This window comes from Pelodiscus sinensis, chromosome 1, assembly GCF_052426305.1.
Source record: "Pelodiscus sinensis isolate ZL-2025 chromosome 1, ASM5242630v1, whole genome shotgun sequence".
NCBI lineage: Eukaryota > Metazoa > Chordata > Testudines > Trionychidae > Pelodiscus > Pelodiscus sinensis.
In genome coordinates, this window is record NC_143052.1 from 322,022,186 (window position 1) to 322,047,537 (window position 25,352).

Genomic DNA, 25,352 nt, shown 5'->3' on the forward strand with positions numbered 1-25,352 from the left:
ACACTGAGTGGACCCTGAACTGAGGTTAAGGATGGCCGGAAGCAGTGCCAGCAGGGCATCAGATTAGGACTTAGAGTGTGGAGCTTCTGTCTCAGGCTAGCCGAGGGCTTTGCTTAAAGGGACCCGACCCCCGCCCCGGAAAGACAGTTCTCAGGGGTTCCCCGCTTGCAAAGCAGTCCTGGCTTGGAGTGCCCTGAGTGCCCACACTCGGCACATCACAGCACTCGGCCATCAGCCCAGCTGCACTTGCCGCAGGCTGCCATCGGGGGCAGGGAGTCCAATCAGGGGGCTGCAGGAGAGCTTCCACCCCGAGGAGCCCGCAGAGCCAGCCCAATCCTCCCCATCGGGGGCTCGTACCCCATTCCTCCCTCACCTCCTTCCACTTACCCGTCCCTAGCCCCCCTTCCTGATGTACAAAATAAAGGTCACGTGTGTTCAAAAATAGAAACTCTCTTTACTGAACAAAACTCAGGGAGACTGGGAAAAGGAGGTGGGAGAGGGGAAGAGAGAGGGTGGGAGAGGGAAGGAGGAAACCTGGGAGGAGGTAGCTGGAAGGGGGAAGCCAGGGGAAGGAGGAGGAGGGGAAGTATCAAACTATGGTACGCCATATCTTCAGTATTGTGTACAGATGTGATCTCCTCACCCCAGAAAAGATATTTTGGCCTTGGAAAGGGTTCAGAAAAGGGCAACTAAAATGATCAGGGGTTTGGAACAGGTCCCATATGAAGAGAGGCTAAAGAGACTGGGACTTTTCAGCTTAGAAAAGAGGAGACTGAGGGGGGATATGATAGAGGTCTATAAAAGCATGAGTGGTGTGGAGAGAGTGCAGAAAGAAAAGTTCCCATAACAGAAGGACTAGAGGACACCAAATGAAATGAATGTGTAGCAGGCTTCAAACTAATAACAGAAAGTTCTTCTTCACAAAGCAAAGAGTCAATCTGTGGAACTCCTTGCTGCAGGAGGCTGTGAAGGCTACAACTAGAACAGAGTTTAAAGAGAAGTGAGATCAAGTCATGGAGGTTGGGTCCATGGAGTGGTATTAGCCAGGGGGTAGAAATGGTGTCCCTGGCCTCCGTTTGTGGAAGGCTAGAGATGGATGGCACGAGACAAATGGCTTGGTCATTGTCTTCGGTCCATCCCCTCCAGGGTACCTACTATTGGCCACTGTCAGCAGACAGGCTACTGGGAAAGATGGACCTTTGGTCTGACCCAGTACAGCCATTCTAAGCTCAGGGCTCAGGGTTGGGGGTCTCAGTGGACCACCTTGATTTTCATGCAAACATGCTCCTGGGTGGCCAGGCTGGCAGCTATGCTGCCCTAGACGGCCACTTTCCTGTGCCTAGTGCTGACATCGTATATGAGGTTCACAATGTCCGCACTAGACCTGGTGGGCACCCACCTCTTGCGGACCTGGGCAGGCTCCCGGGAGCCGCCAGCCTGGTCCCGGGAAGAGGAGGAGGGCTGGGTGGCAGCGGCTCGAGCTGTGCCAGGTGCAGGGTCTGCTGGCTGGGTGCTGGCAGGCTTGCACCTGGCACGGGCACCGTAGCCAGCCCGTGCCCCTTTAAGGGCTCCGGGGCTGGGAGGGGCGCAGAAGAGTTTCCCTGGTGGTGCCCAGAGTGGCCACCAGGGAAAGCTGGGGAGGGCTAGCCTCCCACAAGTTGGAATTAAGTGGCTACACAGCCCTGAATTTGAACTACTTAATTCGAACTAGGCGTTAGTCCTCGTAGAATGAGGTTTACCTAGTTCGAATTAAGCGCACCGCTAGTTCGAATTAAGTTCAAACTAGCGGTTTGCATGTGTAGCGCCTATCAAAGTTAATTTGTAGGGTAGACATACCCTTACAGAAAAAGAATAATGAGTCTGCTCTACACCCTTAGCTAAGAGCCTGTTAGCTTTTAGCTTGCGTGAGTGGCTCATACCCTAAGCTCCAGATATCCCAAGTTCAGTTCCGCCTTTTGGTGTTATACTGGCATGCATTTTCTTGGTTGGCCTATAATTTTATGTGTGTGTGTATGTGTATATATATATATATTTATACTTAAAAGTATTTCCTGTTTATGTTCAGACCGACTGGAGACTGCCAATAGGCAGCTAGCCAGCAGAGAATTTGATGGGCATGAAGATAAGGCAACAGAGGGCTTTTATGCCTCTCAGAGTGAGTACTGCATTCATCTCTTCTGAAAATATGCTTTTTAACTGGAGTGGAGCAGGGAACTTAGCCAGCATTTCTGATTGCCTTTGTGGTTAGGTTTTACTAAGATGATTAATTGTATAGCCTCATTTCAGTTACCAGGCCGGGTTCTATAGCCTGTTGGTTTTCTGTGCACCAGAACCATGCAGCAGGAGTTAAGGGTACACACAAATTAGCTCATTTTGAATAAATATTTATTTTAAAATGTAAAATGTTGCTTGCAGGGATAGTCCTGTGAGGCAGACAGCTCAGAGAGGTCAAATTCTTCTCTTAGTTGGGACAGGTTCAGAGTAACCTCCCCTGACTTCATTGGAATGAATCTGGATAGATGCCAATGTGAATGAGAGCAGGATTTGCAGGAGGGAACTCGAGGGACAGGAGTCCTACGACTTCTTGTGACATCCCAGGCATGCCTTTCCATGCAGTTTTAGGCTTCTACATGGGTGGAAGCCTGTTCCGAAATAGAATAAAAGCAACTGAAAAGTTCCACACAAAACAAAATTGTGGAAAAAAATGTTTTGGGTTAATCAGAAATTTTGTTTCAGTACAACCTCAACATTTCATTCTGCTTTAACCTTTTAAATCTTTTAAAAAATAGTCTAACAAGCAATGCCTTTTGTTTAAAAAAGCCATATTGAAACAAAATGAAAACAGTCCGTTCTGAAAATTTTGAAACTGAATATTTTGATGTTATCAAAATATTTTGTTTCTTTTATTTTTTAATAGATTTTTGTCAAAATCAACAAGAGATCTGACCACCTCACCATTTTCAACCTGATAAACACCCCTCTAAGGCAGGGACATTTGTTTTCCAGTTAGGAAACTGAGACACAGAGAGACTCATCCCGTGGCACACAGGAAGTCTGTGGAAGCCTGAATCATACTGTTCTTTTGGATTTTAGGGGTCATATTCTGCTGTAGGTCACATTCGCTATCCCTATGATATCATGGGATTGCCCCAGTGTATAACCCAAAACAGAATGTGGCCATTATAACTTTTATTCTGAATTGCTGTCACTTGCTTCTGGGAGTTTTCACAATCCTGGTGGAGAAGTGGCACTATATCTGAAACACTCCTCTCTGTTTTTTAGAGAATGTGGTATTTAACTGTGGATTATTGCTCCTTATTAATGGCTGTTAATTCTGAAGAGGCTATGCCTTTCTCAAGCGCAAATTCCTGTAGTTAGTTATTCTTTCATCAGTATTACAGCCTCTGCCATGGTTAGTTCTCTGATGAGCTTCTTTGTCATGAGCACACCATCTGTAAACTGAAATTGCAGGGAGAGTTTATGGGGATAGGTTATAATTACTGCTGGAATTTAGCCAGATACCAGAGTTAAGGCTGCTGCTTTTGTGCATTGGTAACTGATTTTCAAAATATCAGAAGCCTGGACTGTGCACATGCAGTTTCACTGTGACTGTGTGTGTAAGTGTGGGAATTTCACTCAGCCCTTCCCAGCTGTGAGGTGAAGGGACATATGTGAATTGAGGTTGAACCATAGAAACAGGGACGAATTATCAGAAAACGGGGCCAAACTCAGCAAAACTTTGGTGACTGCCTCAAAAATATCACCCTTTTGCTGCACAGACTCCTGCTCTAGCTTCCCACCAACGAGTTACCTGATGTTACCTGCTCAGCTACCCCAGATAAACTCTTGATGCCCAGTTTGGTCCTCACTTGCCCTCCCATTAGGAGTCACACTTGGATCAGTGAGGGCAGAAGTAAACACTTCCTTCTTCCATGACACTTTGCTACATCAGGCCACTCAGACTGCTGGACTTCTGGATCCAGGGACCCTGCCTTAGTCTTATGCTATTGGCTCAGTGCCTACAAATTCAGAGTGAGGTGTGCAGTCTGGGCAGTGTGGTGGAAGCTTGTCTTACTGCTCTCCGTGCTGTATGTCACTGGCAGGCAACCAAGTCTTTGGGCCTGACAACTTGGCTTCTCTCAGTTAGAAAAACATTTTTAAAAGCCTCATTCTGTATCTCATCAGTGCAACCCACATTGAATTAGCAAGATTTGTGGTGTGCAGGCCTGGCTCAGTGCTTTGAGAACTTACAGCTAAAGGCAGTGGTGGGCAATCTGCAGCCTGAGAGCTACCTGTGGCCCCTTAGGGTTCTATGTGCGGCCCATGAGACATTCTGTTTACCATTGTCCATGCGCAGGGTTGCCAGATTCTGCTGACTTCCATCCATATGGGTTTTTTCCTGCCGGTAACACTAAAATAACACGTAACGCAAGGGCATGTGAAGTGAGGCATGTGCTGATTGCACATAACATTGACTGTGAAAGCTGGCACGTCCCAGAAATTCTAGGTACACAAGTGCAATTAGCAAAATTACCCTGTCCCAGGATACTGTCTTGCTTACAACAATCTTTCCGTCCAATAAGATGACAGTGGGCTGCTCCTGTGGCGCACTCACTAGTGTAGGTTGCCTGTCATTGGCTAAAGGTCTGAATTTCAGTATCTTCTGGAAGCTTTTGCTCATTGGTTCTGCATCTGTCCTGCCACCTTCTGCATCATTTCAAATACTGGCATTTTTGATAGGGACTCAGGATACAAGTGGCCAATATCCCTCTTCAACCCTTGGCTCTCATGACCTCACTGACTTGTTAAGGCCATGTTCTGTGAATCAACCAGATCAAGGCTGGAGCTGAATGAGCAGAAAAAGCATATCTTGTTACCCAGCCTGAGTTCTAGTGACATAGTCACTCCATTATAGGACGGGCAACAGCTGCAAGGGTGAAGTCCCGCATATGTAAATGGCTTATGACAAAGCTCATCCGAGAGCTTGTCATGACAGGGCTGTAAGACCGATGAAAGGCTAAATAACTACTTTAGTTCTCACTCAAGAAAGACAAGGTCATTCTGGTGTCTTTGGAAATAACAAGTACAAACCAATAAACCAGAACTAAACACCATATTAGTTTTTAAAAAAAGATAATTATGAAAACATGGAGAAATTCTGATTCAGCATTCCAATTAATATTTTTAACACAAATCTTGGAGCCCAATGCTGCTCTCTCTCACACCAGTCAATTGTTATAGAGTCCCATTGATTATGATAATTCTAGAAGAATACAAAAAAATATTTTAAAGGCTTCATTTTGAAGACTTTGGGTCTGTTCATTTGAAAGCAAGGACAACAGTTCTGGATGCACTGATATATTCTCCAGATCATTGGTTTTATTTAACATTCAGGTAAACCTAATAAATGATCGTGACATCTTAATCATGTTATAGACATGAGTAGGATTATCAGAACATCAGTAGGTGTTATTAATAGTTGTAAGCACCTTGTTGACCTGTTAGATGCTAAAACAATTGATTAATCATTTATTAGAATAGCTATTCATAATTTATTAACTCTTTATAAAAACAACCTTAATAAAATGTGTGACCCATTTTTTGTTTCCAATTCATCCAGATTAATAATATTTGATTTACAACTCGGGTGCAAATCTGGGTCAGAGCTTGTCCTTAAGGTATTAAAAATTAAGTTTGAAAACAAGTTGTCCACTTTTTTCTTGCCTTTGGGGTTCAAGTGGCACCGAGCAAATATTTCTTTTTGTAAAATGACTGTGCTGTGAATCGGTAACAACAACAGTCTGGTAGCATGTAGCAGTCTCAGTCATGGACCAGGACTCTGTGGTGCTAAGCACTGTACAAACACATAAGAAAAAGATGTACATGTAAACTGACCTCTCCAAATAGAGCTATTGTGTTGTAAGCTGAAATATATCAAGGGTCACCCTGTCTCAAAACCACTGACCAAGATTTAATAATGGTCTGTCACAATGGTGGCATAATACTACTTGCCAAGTGAGAGCTGGAGAGGGACTTTTACTGTAATGATTGGTTATATAATACTAGACAAGATAATACAACTGATTAAATGAAATTTAATGTTGATAAAGGTAAAGTAATGCACATTGAAAAAAATAATCTCAACTGTACATATAATACAATGGGGACTAATTTGGCTACAACTACTCAAGAGAGAGATCTTGGAGTCATTGTGGATAGTTCTCGGAAAACATCCACTCAATGTGCAGCGGCAGTCAAAAAAGCAAACTGAATGTTACGAATCATTCAAAAATTGCCTCTATATAAATCCATGGTAGGCCCACATCTTGAATACTGCGTATAGGTGTGGTCGTCTCATCTCAAAAAAGATATATCGGCATTGGAAAAGGTTCAGAAAAGGGCAACAAAAATGATGAGGGGTTTGGAATGGGTCCCATATGAAGAGAGATTAAAAAGACTGGGACTTTTCAGCTTAGAAAAGAGGAGACTAGTGTGGAAAAGTGAATAAGGAAAATTATTCACTTGTTCTCATAACATAAGAACTAGGGGTCACCAAATGAAATTAATAGGTGGCAGGTTTAAAACAAACAAAAGGAAGTTTTTCTTCACACAGCGTTCAGTCAAACCGTGGAATTCTTTGCCAGAGGATGTTGTGAAGACCAGGACTTAAAAGGGGTTCAAAATAGAACTAGATAAATTCATGGAGGTTAAGTCCATTAATGGCTATTAGCCAGGAAGGGTAAGGAGTGGTGTCCCTAGCCTCTGTTTGTCAGAGGGTAGAGATGGATGGCAGGAGAGATATCACTTGATCATTACCTGTTCAATTCGCTCCCTCTGGGGCACCTGGCCACTGTTGGCAGACAGGTTGCTGGGCTGGATGGACCTTTGGTCTGACCCAGTATGGCCATTCTTATGTTCTTAGATGAGTGGAGGATAGCTCATATAATGCTGTTTTTTAAAACAGCCTGGTAGAGATGTTCCTGGCAATTACAGGTCAATAAGCCTGATGTTAATGCCAGTTAAACTGGGCTATAGTGAATTGACATTATGCTCTCAATAGGCAACTAGCCAACAAAAGTGCTACTTGGCTCTATGAGTTGTTGCTTAGATCTTGTTGCCTTCTTGCTAAAGGAAAGATAGTGAGCACAGATGGTTGTGAAAAAGGGGTTTTTTAAAAAGTCATTTTTAATTTTGATAGAAATGTAGCCGTGTTACTCTGGTGTACCTGAAACAAAAAACAGGACTATGTAGCACTTTAAAGACTTTACCATCTTGTTAGTCTTTAAAGTGCTACATAGTCCTGTTTTTTATTTTGAAATTTTGTGAGGGGAAAAAAAGTGGATGAAATGATGGCAGAAAATGCCCCTATTTTTAGGACAGTTCTGTTGGTGAAATTAGATCTGGGAATAGAGAGGGTTACACCCATGTCAGAGGTCTGACACTGCTTTGTGCATTTTGCTTTCTGGGCTGCCTGCATGGATAGTTTCTGGTACATTTATTGTGAAGGAAGGGTTCACTCACTGCGAGCATATGAACAGTCACCTAGTAGAAGAGACAGTCACTGTGGCTACGTCTAGACTACAAGCCTCTTTTGAAAGAGAGCATCTAGATTACAAGCAGATTTTTCGAAAAAGCAAACTGCTTTTTCGAAAGAAAGTCTAGACGCTTTCTTTCGAAAAAGCACAGTTTGCATTCAATAGTGCCTTTTTTCAAAAGAGTACTTTCAAAAAAAGGCATTATTCCTTGTAAAATGAGGTTTACCGCAATCGAAAAAACGTAGTTTTTTCGATTTACTTTCGAAAGAACGCAGCTGCAGTCTAGATGCAGGTGAAGTTTTTTCAAAAAAAGGCTACTTTTTTCAAAAAAAAAACCCTGTAGTCAAGACGCACCCTGGCAGTCACAGAAGGGTTGTAGGGTACATAAGTCATGCTGGACTAAAGAATCAATTAGAACCCCAGTGGGACTAAAAATTAAATTTTCTTTCATGGAACTGCTTCTGCAAATCCCTATGGCAGGTCCTAGGGCTATTCAGGGGCTGTAAATCAAGAGAATGCCAGTTAGTGGAGGGTTACCTTCCTTTCCCTTGAAATAGAAACATGTCATTTTAAGCAAGGTTCTAATGAATCCAAAAGTGAGGATGCTGAGCTCTGGTCAGCGAGGCACTTTGATCAGCTTCCCTGTCTGGCTAATGAAACACTGTGATCCTTTCTGCTGGTGCCTCTTGAACTTGTGGTTGGGCAGGCTTGGATTATTTACTGGAAAGTAAAAGGTCTTTGCTTTCATCCCTTGGCAGAGGCAGAGAAGCAGCTTTTTCTGGCAATTTGCTGAGAAATGATTCTGTTCCATGGGCTAGTTTTTGAAAAACGGAAGCCTCATGCCTGTCTAATTTAGTCCCCTTTGCCCTTTCATTTTGTGAAGCTGCTGTGGCACATCAGTGGCAGGCTGGAGCCAATAGGCAGCATCCATCAAAAGAGATACATATAGGGCTTATTAGGTGTCCTGTCTGGGGCCCCTTTGTTATTCACTTATTTGTTTTGCTATGGATTGAGAACATATAATTTGCATGTACTATATGACATGTTTGCACTTTTTGTATGTAGCATCTTCCCTCTGATGTTCTCAAAGGATCTTACTTAGTAATTTATTTAATAGAATCAGAGGTTTGGAAGAAACCTTAGAAAGTCATTGAGTTGTTTAACCTCTAGCAGCAGCCATAATGTAAAGCCAGGCGTGAGCTAGTGAGTTCTGGCATGTGAGACTCTGCCCATCACACTGTCACTGTTGAATCTCAGGCACTGTGCTGGAGTAGCCCAAACCCCTGTTACTTTGCATAGTTTTTGTTTTTTTAACAAGGTGCCAACTTACCTCTGGCACATGGCCCAGAGTCTGTGCACTGTTCTGATAGAGCTGCTCTTGTTCTTGTCTCTCTTCCAGACAAAGAGCACTTGAAGGAGAGGGAGAAGCTGGAAATGGAATTGGCAGCCATGCGCTCTGCCAGTGAGGATCAGCGGAGACACATTGAAATCCTGGACCAGGCACTGAACAATGCTCAGGCCAAGGTCATCAAACTGGAAGAGGAGGTGAGATGAGGGCATCATTCCCTCGGCTTTGCTGCACACGATTGCTTGTATTTCGTATTCAGTTTAAAGTTATAATTCAATCTGGCCCCTTAACCCTTTCCAGCACAGGGTGACAGCCCCCTCTTCTCCAGACCCTTCAAAACAGAAAACAATTATAAAAAACTGAGCCAGCCAGGATATGAAAGGAAATCACAATCACAGATGCTTTCTGTATAACCATAAACTTCACTAAATTTCACCAGTGGATCGCTACGGTAATGTTAAGACATAGGCTTCTTTCTCTTTAGAATACTCTACTATTTGTGGACTTCATGAGAAAGTATCTTATCTGTGTACAGTCCATTTCTTCTCAAAGAATCCCACAGTATATAAATGCAGTGTATGTCAGTGTCTATAAACCACAGACACTCAGTGCACCATAGAAATACAGCCATCTCTGTATTGAAGGATGGCCGTCAGACAGTTAATCAGTTCACAGAACTCAGTACGACAGGACCAGATAACTTGAATTCAGGAGTATTAAAAGAAATGTATGAGGTGCTCTGGTATTTAACAAATCTTTGAATACTAGTGTAGTTCCAAAGGACTGGAAAAAAACTAATGTCCCATCATTTACACAGGATAACATAGGTAAATATAGGCTGGTTAGATTGACATCGGTCATAGGCAAAATCTAGAAAAGATTGATTGAGTGCAATCGGTAAAGAATTAAAGAATGGAAGCATAAGTAATGCAAATCAGTATGACTCATGGAAAACAGATTGTCAAACAAACATGATATTATTTGATGAGATTGCAAGTTTGGTTGGCTAAGTTTAAAATAACACACTCAGACTTGTGTAAAACATTTGATTTAGTATTGCACAAACGTTCTCTTAAAAAAATAGCACTATGCAAAATCAGTGTAGCCCTTATTAAATGGTTTAAAAACTGATTAACCAATGGATCATGAAAAGTCATGTAAAATGAAGATTAGTCATCCATTGGGGATGTTTCCAGTGGTTCTTTTTTGGCCCAGTGCTATTTAACATCTTTGTCAATGATTCAGATGAGAACATGAATACCCCACTGGTAAGTTTACAAGGTTCTGAAAAGAGCTACAAGAATGATATATGAGATCTGGAAAACCTCTCTTGCAATGAGACCAAAGAAGATGAATCTATTTAGATTACCCAAACATTGCTTAAGAGATGATTCGACTACCAAGTCACAATACTTACATCACAGTAGAGATGTACTTACTAGGGATGTAAGATCCCATTTCATTAGTTAACCAGTTAAATGTTAAGTTTAACCCGTTAACTGATTAAATGGGGGCGGAGGGGCCATTCCAGCCTCCTGGGCTGAAGTGGCTCCTTTACCTGCCACCACCAGCCTGGAGTGGTCCTCATGCCGCAGGCAGGATCTGCTCCAGCCCAGCTGCTTCCACCCTATAGGACTGCTGGCTCCCAACCTGCATGAGCGGGGAGTCGGCAGCCTCACGGGGGGGAGGGAGGGAGCGGAAGGAAGAGTGGGAGGGGGGTTGGGCTGGGAGTTGGCAGCACTCCTCCCCTCCCCTGCTGACATTTCTGCTCCTTCCCTCCTCCCCTGCCCCGCACAAGGCTACGGACTCCCAGCCTGTGGGGCTGCTCCTGGGTAACAGGATCGGTCGGAAAAGGCTTTCCTTGTCGACTGATCCCTATCTAGACTGCCGCTTTTTGCCGGCAAAGTGCCACGTCAGCAAAAAGTGGCAGCCATTTTTATTCTAATGAAACGCGGGATATTTAAATCACCACTTCATTAGCAATTTCGGTATGTCTAATTTACATTCCTCTGGCGACAGAGAGATGTACTCTAGACTTACCCTAGGAGAAAAACAAAGGCGTAACAGGATCCTATAGCTGAAGCTGAAACTAGACAGATTAAGACTAGAATGAAAATGTATGTTTTTAACAACAAAGGTGATCAACCACAGGAGCAATTTATCTACAAGGTTTTAGCTTCTCCATCATTTGAAGTTTTTAAATTAGATCTTTCCAAAAGATCTGCTGGATCCCAATCAGAATGTATTCGCCTGATGCAGGAATCATTTGGTGAAATTCTCTGGTCTGTGTTATGACAGAGATGAGACTAAGATTATCACAGTGGGCCTTTCTGGCCTTATCCATGAACAGTGAAATGAAGGAAATTTTGAATAAGGATGAAAAGGTTATAGGATTTTTAATGTCTATGCAGAACAAATCAGATTTTGGTGATAGGGAGGGCTTCCAGTGGTTTGGGTAGGACTTGGGAGATCCAGGCACAATTCACTGCTCCGGCACAGAGTTTCTGTGTGACCTTAGTCAAGTCACTTAGTCTGTCTGGCCCATATGTTTAAAGGTATTTAGCTATTGCTTCTCTCAGCAACATTGCTGGAGCACCTTCATGATTTAGGAATCTTAAGTCTGATTTTCACTTAAGAGCCAGAATCTCAATGGGATTCAAATCCTTTTTGAACATGAGATTCAGGCTCCTGTATCAGTTAGGTATTGCAATGCTGTGCAGCAATGCCTAATTATTTTTAATTAGTTGTGTTTCAGTTCCTGACTGTACAATGGGGAAACTAGCACTTCCCTACCTCACAGGGTGTTGTGAGGGTAAATACATTACAGATTGTAACATGTTTAGGTATGGTGATAGGGACCATGAAAGTACCTTCTGAGGTCTCATCTGTAAGATTCACAAGCAGCAAAGTGCATGCAATTCAATTTGTCTTTCTGCCCAGGAAAGATAAAGTGGTGAATTTCCATTCTTGGAATTTGAAGCGCTGGTGCCAAGGAATCCAGGTGTTTCAAACCTGATGATTAAATTAATCAGCACTGTACGTACTCTGGAAGATGTAAAGTGCTGTGTTCATCTGCTAAGTATTACCTATTACTTTATTTTAGACCACTAAGCCATCTGTTTCAGAACCTATAATATCAAAGTAACATAGAATATGTCCATTATACGCCACCTTTATCTGTTTCTAATCACAAAATTAAGCCACATTTTCAAAAGAGCCCATTGATTTTGTGTGGGTCACTTTTGGTTATCTGACATGAGACATAAGATGACCATTACTCAAGTTTTGGACCACATTCTTTAGAAAGAAATTTTAAGGTAATTTGAAATATATGGAATGAAAGAAAAAAAACTTTGGGAGAAATCTACACTTTTATTAAGGTTTTATCACCTGCAGATCTTGGAAAATCTCTATGGATTTCTTGTGCTACCAAACAATTATAGTTAAGTTAAAAAGCTTTTTGTAGTAAACTGGGGCAGTTGTAATTCAAAATGAATAATGAAACATTTAAAAAAATTAAAAGCCTAGTATTATACAAATCTACTTTATAAAAAATGCCTATAAATAGAAATATTTTATTTTAAAATATGAAGGTAGTATTACCTTTGTATATAGCATTAGTGAGAACATTACTCGAACAGTGTCCAGTTTAGTTTTCACACTTTATAAAATATATTGAAAAATTGGAAAGGGTTCAGAAAACAGCTATAAAAATTATTGAAGGTCTAGAAACATACCCTACTATCGTGAGGACTAAAGAAGCTCAATCTGTTTAGTTTATTCAAGGGAATGTTAAGAGGTGACTTGTAGAGGCATGCAGATATGCAGATATCCTTTTTATATCTGCAGATATCTGCGTGTGGCAGATCAGACGTAGATACAAATTTTGTATCTGTGCAGGGCACTGGTCACTTACTCCCAGTCTACATCAGGAAGAGATTTCAGACAGAAGAGAGCTCTTTAATATAGCAGAAAAAGGCATAATGAGATCTGACAGTTGGAAGATAAAGTTAGATACAGTCAATATAAAAATAGATCCAATTTTTAATAGAGAGAGAAATTAACCATTGGTACAAATTTCCTAGGGACGTGGTGAATTTGCCATTATTTGCAGTCTTTATGTCAAGACTGGATATCTTTCTAAAAGATATACATATCTCAGACAGTTATGGCTTTTATGCAGCAACTCATGAGTAATGCCCAGTGACCTGTGCTATGCAGAAGGTCATACTAAATGATCATAATGGTCCTTTCTGACCTTAAAATATATACATTTAAGACTTGATAATGGTTGAGCTAAGAAAAAGATTTTTCTGATCCCTGGGTCAAGGCCAGCACCTGGAAAATTTTACTGATCCTATGAATTTGTCTATTTTTCCATTAAATATTTTTTACCCTAATTGGTCGTGAGTTATTGTACCATAAAATCAACTCATTCTTATTATGCTCTTGCTTCTTCATACACAGTTAATTCTGAGCTGATTAGCAACTCTTTCCCCCACCAAATTTCTCCTGTTCCATTTACCAACCATTTTTTACTTAAAACTTTAAAAGTATGTGTGTGAATTTGGTACATATGGAATTACAGACTAGATAAGGATGTCAGAATTGCCCAATAACAATAACAAATTATTATTTATGGACAAGTGAGGTACACTTTTGTATATACAGGCAGTGCAGTCCCCGAGTTACGCGGATCCGACTTACATCGGATCCGACTTACATCGGATCCGCACTTACGAACAGGGCTTTCTCGCCCCAGAGCTTGCAGGCAGCAGTACCGCCCAGAGCGCAGCGGTCCCGCCACCTCAACCTCCGGGGCGAGAAAAGCTGCTCTGGGTGCCCCTGGTCTGTTGGGGACCATCTCCAGCAGACCAGGGACACCTGGAGCAAAGCCGGGGAGGCGGAGGGGTCCCGCGCCTCTGAGGTTTTGCTCTGTCAAAGCCTCAGAGGCGCGGGACTCCGCCGCCACTGCGGCTTTGCTCCCGGTGTCCCTGGTCTTCTGGAGACGGTCCCCCAGCAAACCAGAGGCACCGGGAGCAAAGCCGCAGTGGCGGCGGGGTCCCGCGCCTCCCCAGCTTTGCCACAGCAAAGCCTCAGAGGCGCGGGACCCCTCTGCCTCCCCGGCTTTGCTCCGGGTGTCCCTGGTCTGCTGGGGACTGTCTCCAGCAGACCAGGGACACCGGGAGCAAAGCTGCGGAGCACGTGGGCAGCGGACAGCCCAGACGCGCCGCCGCTGTCCCACTGCCAGCGTGTTCCGCAGTTTTGCTCCCCGTCTCCCTGGTCTGCTGGAGACCAACAGACCAGGGAGACGGGGAGAAAAGCGGAGCAAAGCCGCGGAGGACCCGGGCGGCGGGACCACGGTGCGTCTCGGTCCCCCGCCCACGTCTCCCAGGTCTGCTGGGGGAGGGGCACAGCTAGTACGCCCCCCCCTCCCCAGCAGTCCAGGGTTTTCTCCGGACGCCTGTGGTAGAGCAGCTGGGGTGCTGCCAGTTGGGCGCTACTGGACCAACCCAGCAGCACCCCAGCTGCTCTGCCCCAGGCGTCCTGATTCAGCCGCTGCTGGTCAGTTTCAGCAGCGGCTGAATCAGGACGGCTGGGGCAGAGCAGCTGGGGTGCTGCTGGGTTGGTCCAGTAGCGCTGAGGAGCGGTGCTACTGGAGCAACCCAGCAGCACCCAAGCTGCTCTGCCCCAGGCGTCCCCAAGTCAACCGCTGCTGAAACTGACCAGCGTTGACTACAGGAAGCCCAAGGCAGAGTTGCTCTGCCCGGGCTTCCTGAAATCAGCCGCTGATCAGTTTCAGCAGCAGCTGACTTGGGGACGCCTGGGGTTCTTAAGTTGAATCTGTATGTAAGTCGGAACTGGCGTCCAGATTCAGCCGCTGCTGAAACTGATCAGAGGCTGATTCCAGGAAGCCTGGGGCAGAGCAACTCTGCCTCGGGCTTCCTGTAGTCAGCCGCTGGTCAGTTTCAGCAGCAGCTGAATCTGGATGCCAGTTCCGACTTACATACAGATTCAACTTAAGAACAAACCTATAGTTCCTATCTTGTACGTAACCCGGGGACTGCCTGTAGTCAACAAAATTATTAACTAACAACTTGGTACTGTGAAACTTTAAACAGGTATGTTTCTTTACTATAGTGAATAAAATTACACACATTCTTAGCATTCGCAGGACTTGGAGCCTTAATTCCAATTACAAATCAAAATTTTACATTTGGTTAAATGCATGTGATTCCATAGTAGACAATTTGGCTTGGCATGTTGCTACTGATGATGAATAAGGTGAAAGGAATCCAGGTTGACTCTCCAGTCCCAGGCTCAGTTTGCAGGGTTGGCAGCTAGTAAAACCATTTTTTTACTTGTACACTGAGCACCTCTGATCAGTAAGCCCCTGAGGGATCATGAACATGGAATCCCCCAGTCCACATTCAGAGTCACTCCCGCCTTGGAAATCTAATCTTGTGCTTAACAATCCATTGCCACTATAATCTGTGGGAAGATGCATAGTTTGATCCATCATAGTGCAGGAAGAATGCCATCTATTCAGATGGAAACAGCTTGAGCCCCCGTCTTTAAATTGCTAAGTGCTTGGTGCAAAGGACCGCATTCAAGAGAGCATTTGCAATCCACAATAACAACGGGTTTTGGCCCTATAAAACCCAGGAAGAAAACTGTGTATTCTGGAGTACCATCTATTAGTACATTATCTATTAACTAATTATTGACTGGAGCTAGTCAGAAATTTTTCAATGAATTTGTTTTGGTCAAAAAATTGCCAGTTCATCAAAACCCAAGACTCACAAACTGGGATCAGATCAAGGAATTTCCTGACTCAGAAAACCCAACAGGTTTTCAATTGTTAAAACATTTCATGCTGACATTTTCAAATGCACTAATTCCAGTTTTCCATTCAAAAGGACTTTTTGCATTGAAATTTAAGCTCGTAAGAAAAAAAATTCTGAAAAGATTGAAATCAAAATGAAGTGTGTTGAAATTATCAAACTGAAACAATTTGATAAATGTGAAATGGGTGAAAAAAAGATTTTCTGGAATACAGAAATATCAAATTTTGACTTTTGTCCTGACTTGAAAGGGACAAAAATAGTCAATTCTTTTGTAAAACTGGAAGACTACTGTTTACTATTTATATGTACATGGACATCTCTTTTTATAGAAAACTCTTCTAACAATAAATGTGTTAATCATTAGTCTTTCAAATTCCTGTTTGGCCTGTGAGATGTGCAAAAAACCAAAGCCACATGAGCACAAAACCCACCTCTCAGCCTCAATTTCACATCTATCAAGTGGCAATAATCACACCCATCTCTGTAAAGTCTGTATTTAATAGAATGCAGGGTAGCTCGCCCCCACTCCTGAGCCCAGTGAACTTTTCAAGAAGGTTATAAATGTTTTTAATTGATTTGGATTGGCAGCCTTGGTTTATGCAAATTGATTTTTTTCAAAGCAGGTATGTTTTGAAAAAGATTAAGCATTTATGTTATTGGGACAGAAGATTAAGAATGCAATATCTCAGCAGAGAGAGGCATTGCAGCCTATGGGGTGAAGTCTTGAATCTGTCTGCAAGCAAAGTGATATGCATGCAAGCTCAGGGGTAGCATCCTAGCTCCATGGGAAAGAGGACTGGGTCTCAGTCATTCTTGATAGCAACATTTTGGATTACACTGGGACTGATCCTCAGAGGTACTGAGTAATTGCAGCTCCAGCTGAGTCCATTTTTGGTCCCAGTTGCTTCCCTCATATCAGTTTTCGCAGAAGGCTTTGATGCCCTTCTCACTAACATGTGCCTTGGGTTGTCTGTGGCATATATGAACTTTTCCCCAAAGGTTCTAAAGCATGTTCCCTGCCATGGATTATATCATTCTACCTTGTTGTCCTGCAATTGCCACTTCTGTAGCACAGTGGGAGGTAGTAAGAATAATGACTCAAGTAGCAGCTATGATGTGCCTAATGTCTGTGGTCATCTGCATGCCTAAAAGATCAGCCGTCTATTTCCACAAACTTCTATTAGGGTGTGTTACCTGAAAAAGACAGGGATTAATCTCAGGCCATAAAATGCCAGGTTGCAGTGCATGCATTAGGAGTAAGAGAGACTTTAACTTATACTAACAGTCACTTTATTCATCTGCATGATCTATCCCATGGTAGACAGGAAAATGTCTGGAAACCGTCCAGCAGATGTATACTTTCAGCTAAGGGTCTGCAGATGCTTTTCCCATCACCAGAGATTGGATCATGCAGATTACAGGGTTAAGATTTATTTTAGAGTTGAAGGCTAGAAAGGACCATTAGATCACCTAGTCTGAGCTCTTGTATATCACAGGCCAATTAAATTTCACCCAGCTATCCTCATATTGAGCCTGATAACTTGTGTTTGGCTAAAGTATAGGTCTTGATTTGAAAATATCAAGTGATGAAGAATCAACCACTTCTTTTGGTACTTCATCCAGGTGATTCATCACCCCACATGTGGCTAAGTTCTAATTTGAATTTATCTGGCTTTAGCTTCCAGACATTGGTTCTTTTTATGCCTTTTTCCACTAGAATAAAGAGCCCTGTATTACCCAGGATTTTCTTTCTGTGAAGTTTTAGGGTCAGTGAAAGCCACATTTGCATGAAACATGCACATGCCAGTGCTTTATGGGATTGTACCTCAATTTGATTTATAGACATAAATATGCCATGAACGTTTGGCTTCTGCTGTTCTGTTAATGTTGCTGAGCCCTCCGCTTGCACTCTGTCCCCAGTTGCGTAAGAAGCAGGCCTATGTTGAGAAAGTGGAGAAGCTGCAGCAGGCTCTGACCCAGCTCCAGGCAGCATGTGAGAAACGGGAGCAGATGGAGCGGCGATTGCGCACGCGGCTGGAGAGGGAGCTGGATTCGCTGAGGATGCAGCAGGTGAGTGGCGGATTGGTTGTGGGCCACAAGCATATCCAGCCCCAGGCTTGGGTAAACAAGGATGGAGTTCTTGATGTTACATACCCCTGGCATTTCCTCCTCAGCATCTTGCCAGTAAGAACAGGAAGAACGATGCTCTCTCACCTTTCTCCACCAAGATGGTAACTGAAACAAGAGGGGTGTTTTATTTGCCAAGCCAAAACTATTTCCTTCCCCCTTTTCAGTGAGTGGGAGAGTGCAGTTTTGTGAGGCTGAGTTAGGAGAGGCTTCCATACCATTCATTGTTTTTCTTCATCTCTGACACAACCTTATGTGCCACTAAATGCAGCAGCTCTCTTATACTTTATAAAACACATCAATATAGTCTTATCTCTGAAGGTCTCAGAGAATTTTACAATCCTTAATTCTCACACGTTTCCTTATGGATTAAATGCCTAAAATTATCCCTATTTTAGGTAGAGAGAGGTTAAGTAATTTGCCTAAGGTCCTGCGTTCACTGTTCCATACAGAGTTTCTGCAGGAGCTGAAAATGAGAGTTGTTGCTTAGGTTCAAACCAGGAACTTTTTCCATGCTAAATAAACACACACCTCTGCGCTAAAAAACCATCTCCAAAGCACATATGGGAGAGCCAGAAATAGAGCCAAGGTCTTTTAACTCTTCATGCTCTGAATTAGCTTCCCTGCTTTTGATGAACAGTTTTCTATTCTGTCAGATTCTTTCATGCACTGGGTCCATTTTGCTTATCTCACAACTCTGAAATTCAAAAGATGATGCCAAATGAGATAATGTGTAAACAAACTGATCAGTGTTGCCCATTACATAAAATCCACACGCAGTGATTGAGTTCTATATCTGTTGATTCCTGAAGTGCAATTAATGCGCTCAGTGCTAGAGGTAGTGTAGCTGGTGTTAAGAATGTGGTATTAACCCATCTATCTAGGGGAAACCAACAGTGAAACTGGTGCTTTAAAAGCTGTAGTAGGTACTGGGGACAGATCCTCAGTTGCTGAAAATTGACATAGATCTATGGTCTATAAGTGTGGCCAAATGCCATTTAATTGAGCATGCTATATTGCTTTGCTTCTGGATTATATTTAACTATTTTCCAATTGTCCATGTTACCTACAAATATTGGACACTCTCGCCGTGCATGAGAGCACTGTGACAGTGTCAGCAAAAGAGGTATTTCAGTGCTACCCTTGGATGCATGATACCTTTGCATTCCAGGATGAGCAATAGGAAACCTAGTTCTGTCAGCATGGGTCACAGCATCCCAGAGCCAGGCCTCTGGGACAGAAATGTTTTACAGTGTGGGCAGGTCACTACGTCAACTCCAGAGCATAGTGCGCATCTCAAAAGCCTGTCCTTCCTGCACATACACAATGTAATAACAAAACACAGCCTTTGCTTGTGGATAGAAATTCCATGCTCCAATAATAAGAAATTAGCAGTAGGGATATATTATCGACCATCTGACCAGGACAGCGATACTGACATAGAAATGCTGAGGGAGATTAGAGAGGCTACCAAAATAAAGAACTCTATAATAATGGGGGATTTTAATTACCCCCATATTGACTGGATACATGTCACCTCAGGAAGAGAAGCGGAGATAAAATTTCTCAATGGCTTAAATGACTGCTTCTTGGAGCAGCTGGTGCAGGAACCCACAAGGGGAGAGGCAATTCTCGATTTAGTCCTGAGTGGAGTGCAGGATCAGGTCCAGGATATAACCGTTACAGGACTACTTGGGAATAGTGATCATAATATAATAACATTCAACATTCCTGTGGTGGGAAGAACACCTCAGCAGTCCAGCACCCTGGCATTTAATTTCAAAAAGGGGAATTATGCAAAAATGAGGAGGGTAGTTAAACAGAAATTAAAAGGCACAGTGACTAGAGCCAAATCCCTGAAAGCTTCATGGAAACTTTTTAAAGACACCATAATAGAGGCCCAACTTAAATGTATACCCCAAATTAAAAAACATAGCAAGAGACCTAAAAAAGAGTCACCGTGGCTTAACCACCATGTAAAAGAAGCAGTGAGGGACAAAAAGGTATCTTTTAAGAAGTGGAAGTCCAATTCTAGTGAGATAAATAGAAAAGAACATAAACACTGTCAAATCAAGTGTAAACATGTAATAAGAAAAGCAAAAAAAGATTTTGAGGAACATCTAGCCAAAAACTCAAAAAGAAATAACAAAATGTTTTTTAAGTACATTAGAAGCAGGAAGCCTGCTAAAAAACCTGTGGGTCCCCTAGATGATCGAGCTATAAAAGGAGCAATCAAGGACGATAAAGCCATTGCGGAGAAACTAATTATTTCTTTGCTTCAGTCTTCATGGCTGGGGACGTTGGGGAGATTCCTGAATCTGCACCATCCTTTGTGGGTGATGAATCTGAGGAACTGTCCCAGATTGAAGTGTCATTAGAGGAGGTTTTGGAACAAATAGAAAAACTTAATGTTAACAAATCTCCGGGACCAGATGGCATTCATCCAAGGGTTCTAAAAGAACTTAAATGGGAAATTGCTGAGCTGTTATCTGTGGTTTGTAACCTATCCTTTAAATCGGCTTCCGTACCTAATGACTGGAAGGTAGCCAACGTGACACCAATATTTAAAAAGGGCTCTAGAGGCGATCCTGGCAATTACACACCGGTAAGTCTAACTTCAGTACTGGGCAAATTAGTCGAAAAAATAGTAAAGAATAAAATTGTGAAGCATGTAGAAGAACATAATTTGTTGGACAAAAGTCAACATGGATTCTGTAAAGGGAAATCCTGTTTTACTAATCTGTTAGAGTTCTTTGAAGGGGTTAACAAACATGCGGACAAGGGGGATCCAGTAGTTATAGTATACTTGGATTTTCAGAAAGCCTTTGACAAGGTCCCTCACCAAAGGCTCTTGTGTAAATTACATGGCCATGGGATAAGAGGGAAGGTCCTTTCTTGGATTGAGAACTGGTTAAAAGACAGGAAACAAAGGGTAGGAATAAATGGTAAATTTTCAGATTGGAGAGGGGTAACTAGTAGTGTACCCCAAGGGTCAGTCCTGGGACCAATCCTTTTCAACTTATTCATAAATGATCTGGAGAAAGGGGTAAGTAGTGAGGTAGTAAAGTTTGCAGATGATACAAAACTGTTTAGGATAGTCAAGACAGAAGCAGACTGTGAAGGACTCCAAGAAGATCTCACCAAATTGAGTGATTGGGCAACAAAATGGCAAATGAAATTTAATGTGGATAAGTGTAAAGTAATGCACATCGGGAAAAATAACCCCAACTATACGTACAGTATGATGGGGGCTAATTTGGCTACGACAAATCAGGAAAGAGATCTTGGAGTTATCGTGGACAGTTCTCTGAAAACTTCCACACAGAGTGCAGCGGTGGTCAAAAAGGCAAATAGGATGCTAGGAATTATTAGGAAAGGGATAGAAAATAAGACCCAGAATATCTTACCGCCCCTGTATAAAACTATGGTATGCCCACATCTTGAATACTGTGTACAGATGTGGTCTCCTCACCTCAAAAAAGATATTTTGGCCTTGGAAAGGGTTCAGAAAAGGGCAACTAAAATGATTAGGGTTTGGAACGGGTCCCATATGAGGAGAGGTTAAAGCGACTGGGACTTTTCAGTTTAGAAAAGAGGAGACTGAGGGGGGATATGATAGAGATCTATAAAATCATGAGTGGTGTGGAGAGGGCTGATAAAGAAAAGTTATTTATTAGTTCCCATAATAGAAGAACTAGAGGACACCAAATGAAATTAATGGGTAGCAGGTTTAAAGCTAATAAAAGAAAGTTCTTCTTCACACAGCGTGTAGTCAACCTGTGGAACTCCTTGCCAGAGGAGGCTGTGAAGGCTAGGACTATAATAGAGTTTAAAGAGAAGCTGGATAATTCATGGAGGTTAGGTCCATAAAAGGCTATTAGCCAGGGGATAAAATGGTGTCCTTGGCCTCTGTTTGTCAGAGGCTGGAGAGGGATGGCAGGAGATAAATCGCTTGATCATTGTCTTCGGTCCACCCTCTCTGGGGCACCTGGTGCTGGCCACTGTCGGTAGACAGGATACTGGGCTAGATGGACCTTTGGTCTGACCCAGTACGGCCGTTCTTATGTTCTTATGTTCTTATGCTTGCCTTGCACCTAAGTATGTTAAATTGTGGTTGTCTGGCTAATCGTGTAGTCGGTACAATTTGTCGGCTACACGATTAGTTGGTAAGAACAGCTCTGCAAAGCCGCAGCGGGGCTTGTGCCAGTTGCAAGAGCTCCCGACGCTGCGGCCCTGCATTTTAAATGTAGTGAGAGCAGTTGGACTCTTACTACATTTAAAACGCAGAGGCGCAGCATCCCGGACCAGCATGAGCCAGGACTGCTCAGTCTCGGCTCGCACTGAGTCCAGCAGCCCCTATTCGTGGCGGAAGGCCCTATCTGCCGCAAACAGGGGCTGCTGCAGGTTGCTGCTGGAGCAGCCTCTGTTCATGGCGGATAAGGCTGGCTGTGGGCAGGGGGTGCTCTGGCACCAGCTCCTGTTTGTGGCAGCCAGGGTTGGCTGCAGCCATGGGCTGCTGCCGGAGGAGCCCCTATTCATGGGCCTCTGCGAACAGCGACAGCTTGCGTGCAGCAGTCCCTGTCCACAGAGTCTGGGGAAAAGGCAGCTCCCCGCTGGGACCCCCACGGACAAGGGGCTGCTTCGCAGCAGTCTCCCCTATCCCCCACCTCCCGCTGCTTCAGTCAACTACTTGCTAACATCCCTACTTGCGCCTTTCCTACTATCTGCATCCTCAGCCGCTTAGCAGTGCAAGACAACAGCAATTACAGAGATGAAAAGATAGAGGGTGGAACTTTTTAAAGTGCCCCATGTAGGTGCTGCAAAAGTCACTAGTCTGTGTGCTGTTTCAGCTTTCTGCCATAGCATGGGCAGGCTGTAGTAGGCACCAGACAGGCTGTCTCTGCTAGCCTATTTCACAATCCCATAGCCTGTTTCAGCAGTCCTTTAAGTATGAAGGGGTAGGTGTGCCCGGGATAGCAGCTCCTACAGTGTATGTTATGTGCAAGGGTGGGCAGCTAGAGAGGACACTCTGTGAGGCACATGCCTGCTGTGGTGGGACCACCAGCTCTTCTAGCTTCTTTTAACATCTCTTAGCCCCTGGTTGGTCACCTTCAAGAACGACACAGAACCCCACCCTTAGCGGGACGTTCTACACGTGCTATCTGAAGCACTTTGCCCTTTGCTAAGCAATAAATCAGCTGTCTCGATGGTGTGGATTTGCTAGTAACAGATTTCAGAGCACAGTTGCATCTCACTGGTTGTAGGCAATAACTACGGGGTCACGCTTTGTCCAGGAGCCTATGTAAGCTCTGGTTGCCTGGGTGGCTACTGATTCAGCAGCTGGCCATCCAAAAGGTTGAAAGCTCCTGTGCTTGTTTTGCAGAAGTTTTTGTAGAAGACATGCCTGCAGCTGATGCAGGCTGAAAATCTTTCACTGTTTCCCTCTCCCCAACTCCAGAGACAGGGGAACTACCAGGCTGACAACCTGCCAGAACACAATGCCCCGGCACTGATGGAGTTAGTGCGGGAAAAGGAGGAGAGGATTCTGGCTCTAGAAGCTGACATGACCAAGTGGGAACAGAAATATCTAGAGGAGAGCACATTCAGGCACTTTGCCATGAATGCAGCAGCCACAGCTGCAGCAGAGAGGTAAGACAATGTTGTTCAGGCAGTCAACACTACACTAAGTTGAATGAGGCTTTGGGTTGGAAAAAGAAATGGACAAGTTTCTGAGGGACAAGTTTGGCTTGCTTTATCCAGTCTTGTTGCACCATTGAAATTAGTGGACTTGTTTACTATGGCAAGGCCTTGCCTTTCTAGTGAAGACCAATGATTTATCAAGGTCAGTAAACCACCCTCCAGCAGTGTCCTATAAAGTGGGTCCCATGTAAATCATAATTCTTGTTTTTAGAAAATTCACCACAGTGCAAATGGCAAAGTATTGAATTTCACGGAGTTTGCACAGAGGGGAGCGTACACCAAAAATGTAGGCAGTTTTAAGGACAGAATTAATTTTACAAGAATGTTCATCAGATTCAAGGATGGGAAATTCATTGACTGTTCTTACTTGGAAAATTCATTCTGTCCTTGAAACTGACTGTTGTAAACATTTGCCTTTTAAAATATTTTAAAATGATTTGGGGGCATTTAATAATTTCCATGCCCTCCAGGAAATTATGATTTACACAGGATCCTACCTATTCCTGTTGTATCAAAGGAAGGGAGAAGTTTTCCTTAATTGAGCTGGTTTAATGTTCCGGCATGTGCAGGGGAGGGGAAACAGAGAGTGTGTGTAGGATTTTTCTCATCGTATTAAGGAAGTTCCCTCTGTTTACTGCCAGATACTATCAAGTATTTCACACAGATTCAGGCGTTTTAATATACCCCCAAAATGAATGTATTTACTGGGAGCTTGATTTCCAGAGATGTATGTTATGGGGTGCACCACACACCATCTCACTGGTGCTTCCTTTTGGTACTCAGGGAATTAGCTTGAGGCAATACCCCCCTCCCCCCCATCCATGGTTTGTACACCATCCTCCCCATCAGCCTGGAGCTCCTCTCACCATCTCAGGAACCACAACATCCTCTTAATGGCTCGCCCATCTGGATGTGTCACTGGCCACATTTCCTCTTCTCTTGCTCACTGCCTCAGTGTCACTCACCCAGTGGCTGGTAGGGGAACCCAAGCCGCACCTGTTTTCCAGGTTCCAGCCCAGGAAGTCTCATTTTAGCAATCTGGGCCTTTCTCTCTGGCTTTGTCCCTGAGCTTCTTCCTACAGTTGGGTCACCTTTTCTTCCTAGGCCTGCCAGTTTCCCAAAGCCTCCTCCCAGGGAGCATCTGCAGTTTCCACGTCTTCCTTTCTCCTGGTGGTTAGGGTTGCCAACTTTCTAATCACACAAATCCAAAGCCCTTTGCCCCACCCCTGCCCACTCCCTCTCTGAGGTCATCCCCCTGCACCACCCCTTTTCTGAGGACCCACCTTAGTCATTCCATCCCCCGTCACTTCCTGTCCCCCGCCCTTGCTCACTCACTGATTTTCACCAGGCTCGGGACAGGAAGTTGGGGAGCAGGAAGGGCTGAGAGCCCCAGCTGCATGTGCAGGCTCTGGGATGGATTTAGAAATGAAGGTTTTATGGCTCTGGATTGGGGCTGAGTTTGGGGAGTGGGCTCTGGGGTGGGGCCAGGAATGAGGAGTTTTGGATACAGGTAAGAGCTCTGGGCTGGGGAGGTAGAGTTGAGAGGTTCAGAGTATGGGATAGGATGTTGGATCTGGGCTAGGAATGAGGGTTCCAGGGTGGTGCCAGGAATGAGGGGTTCAGAGAGAGGGAGGAGGCTCTGAGCTGGGGCAGAGGTGAGGTGGGGTGGAGCAAGAGCAGGGAAAAGGCAGGGAAAGGGTGGAGCAAGGATGGCTAAAAGGTGAAGCAGGATGGGGGTCAGTGGGGCCTGGAGTGGAGGGGAGTTACTCCAGCCCTTCCCTAGGCTGTGGGGGT

At 43.9% G+C, this 25,352-nt stretch overlaps 1 protein-coding gene across 5 annotated transcripts in view; it reads left to right on the forward strand.

The window, feature by feature from the left end:
* AMOTL1 (angiomotin like 1) overlaps positions 1-25,352 on the forward strand; it is a 142,733-nt gene that overhangs the window by 103,905 nt on the left and 13,476 nt on the right. For all 5 annotated transcript variants that reach the window (XM_089775714.1, XM_089775715.1, XM_089775719.1 and 2 more), the window contains 4 exons: positions 2,066-2,155; positions 8,935-9,080; positions 17,652-17,801; positions 23,317-23,507. In XM_089775714.1, coding sequence (XP_089631840.1) covers positions 2,066-2,155; positions 8,935-9,080; positions 17,652-17,801; positions 23,317-23,507 — 577 coding nt within the window. The remainder of the gene's footprint in view (positions 1-2,065; positions 2,156-8,934; positions 9,081-17,651; positions 17,802-23,316; positions 23,508-25,352) is intronic.